Source organism: Cibotium barometz, chromosome 51 (genome assembly GCF_041138505.1).
Source record: "Cibotium barometz isolate CiBa-2024 chromosome 51, ASM4113850v1, whole genome shotgun sequence".
In the NCBI taxonomy this organism is placed as follows: domain Eukaryota; kingdom Viridiplantae; phylum Streptophyta; class Polypodiopsida; order Cyatheales; family Cibotiaceae; genus Cibotium; species Cibotium barometz.
Window position 1 is genome coordinate 28612091 of NC_141096.1, and position 1603 is coordinate 28613693.

A 1603-nucleotide genomic window follows, 5' to 3' on the forward strand; every position below is an offset into this window, starting at 1 on the left:
GTACGTCGAAGCTAGGGTTTCGTCTGTAGGCTGATCTCCCAGAACTGTTTGGCTATGGCGGACTACTGGCGCTACTCTGACATGATGGCTCCTGGACAAATCCATGCGAAACGCCCGAGAAGCGGATTATGATGAGCTCCCTTTACCTGGAGCAGCCAGTTATGGTCGTGGAGAGGTTCGTTATGATGAACGAGATGGGCGCATGCCATGGAGAGATCCGGAACCCCTCGATTTCGGTACCGACTACAAAGTGGCATATGCTTCAAGTGGTATGACTGGTGCAGATGTATTGGGTCTCTCTGGCGGCCCTCTCATGGCCGGAACCCCTCGATTTCGGTACCGACTACAAAGTGGCATATGCTTCAGGTGGTATGACTGGTGCAGATGTATTGGGTCTCTCTGGCGGCCCTCTCATGGGCATGAGTGTACTGGGGGGTGCAGGGGTTGGTAACATGGGTGTGTCTGGTCTGGAGGATCCTAGCATGATGGGACAGGGTGGCAGGTTGCTGGGTCTGGATACCAGCATGATGAAGGGTGTCAATGTTGGTGTAAATGGAGGGAGATCTGATTACCTTCCAAGGCAAGATAGTCAAGGAGCACGATTAAGGGGCCCTGGTCTTCTGCCACCAGATGTTCCACCAGATGCAACACCTTCCTTATTTATTGAAGGGCTTCCATCTGACTGCTCTCGCAGGGAAGCATCTCATGTTTTTCGCCCTTTCCTTGGGTTTAAGGAAGTTCACCTTGTGCACAAAGAGTCAAGGCGGGTGAGTAGGCTTTCAATGAAGATAGTATAGTGTTGACACCTGTGCATTATTGGCATCATGTGCTCACTTCAGTTTATAGTTTTTTAATTGTTTCTGTTCTCACTCTGGCATCGCTCTCTGTAGCTGGGGGGAGATACGTTTGTCTTGTGCTTTGTAGAATTTACAGATTCGAGATGTGCTGCTATTGCATTGGAGGCTTTACAAGGTATGCATCAGAATCCCTCTTGGAAATTGATGAGCTGGGTACATCCAATTGCAAAGTTGGAAGCATCAATATGGACATGGAAGATTTGGTTCCAATCTGGTGCCCGTAAGATGGGTGCAGTCACTAATGCTTGCTTCAACTTTTCAAAGGATTCCTCACACTCATCAGTCCAATTAAACTTTACAAGAAGAGCATATAACGGTCTGGCTAGGACAGCATACATGTAGATGAATCTACGGTAATAGCCACAATGTCCCATGAATGTTTGTACCCCTTTAGGGTTGATAGGCCATGGTAATGAGACAATGACATCAATTTTATCCATATCTGTTGAAATCCCATTGCGAGAAACAATATGGCCCAAAATTTTCCCTTGTCTTACCATGAATTTGCACTTGACAAGCATATACGATAAAGTTGACACTTTTGAAACACAAGTCTGAGGTGTTCTATATGATCATCACGCTCTTGTGAGTGAACACATAAATCATCCATGAAAATCTCAAGAAATTGCCTAAGGTACTCCTTGAATACATGACTCATTAACCACTGAAAGGTTGCTGGTGCATTTGTTAGACCAAATGGCATAACACGATAGGCAAAGATGCCATCTTCAGTAGCAAAGGCTGTC

The 1603-nt window shown here is 46.2% G+C and overlaps 1 protein-coding gene across 1 annotated transcript; it reads left to right on the forward strand.

The window, feature by feature from the left end:
- The first annotated feature begins 332 nt into the window (after positions 1-332).
- On the forward strand, positions 333-960 carry LOC147609504 (RNA-binding protein 1-like). The gene has a single exon (XM_086787856.1). The coding sequence runs from the start codon at positions 372-374 to the stop codon at positions 795-797; it is 426 nt and encodes a 141-aa protein (XP_086643982.1). The 5' UTR covers positions 333-371; the 3' UTR covers positions 798-960.
- The last annotated feature ends 643 nt before the right edge of the window (positions 961-1603 follow it).

What these genes read in the sequence shown, in the direction of transcription:
- LOC147609504 (XM_086787856.1), top strand. Translation starts at nt 372, where the DNA reads ATGACTGGTGCAGATGTATTGGGTCTCTCTGGCGGCCCTCTCATGGGC.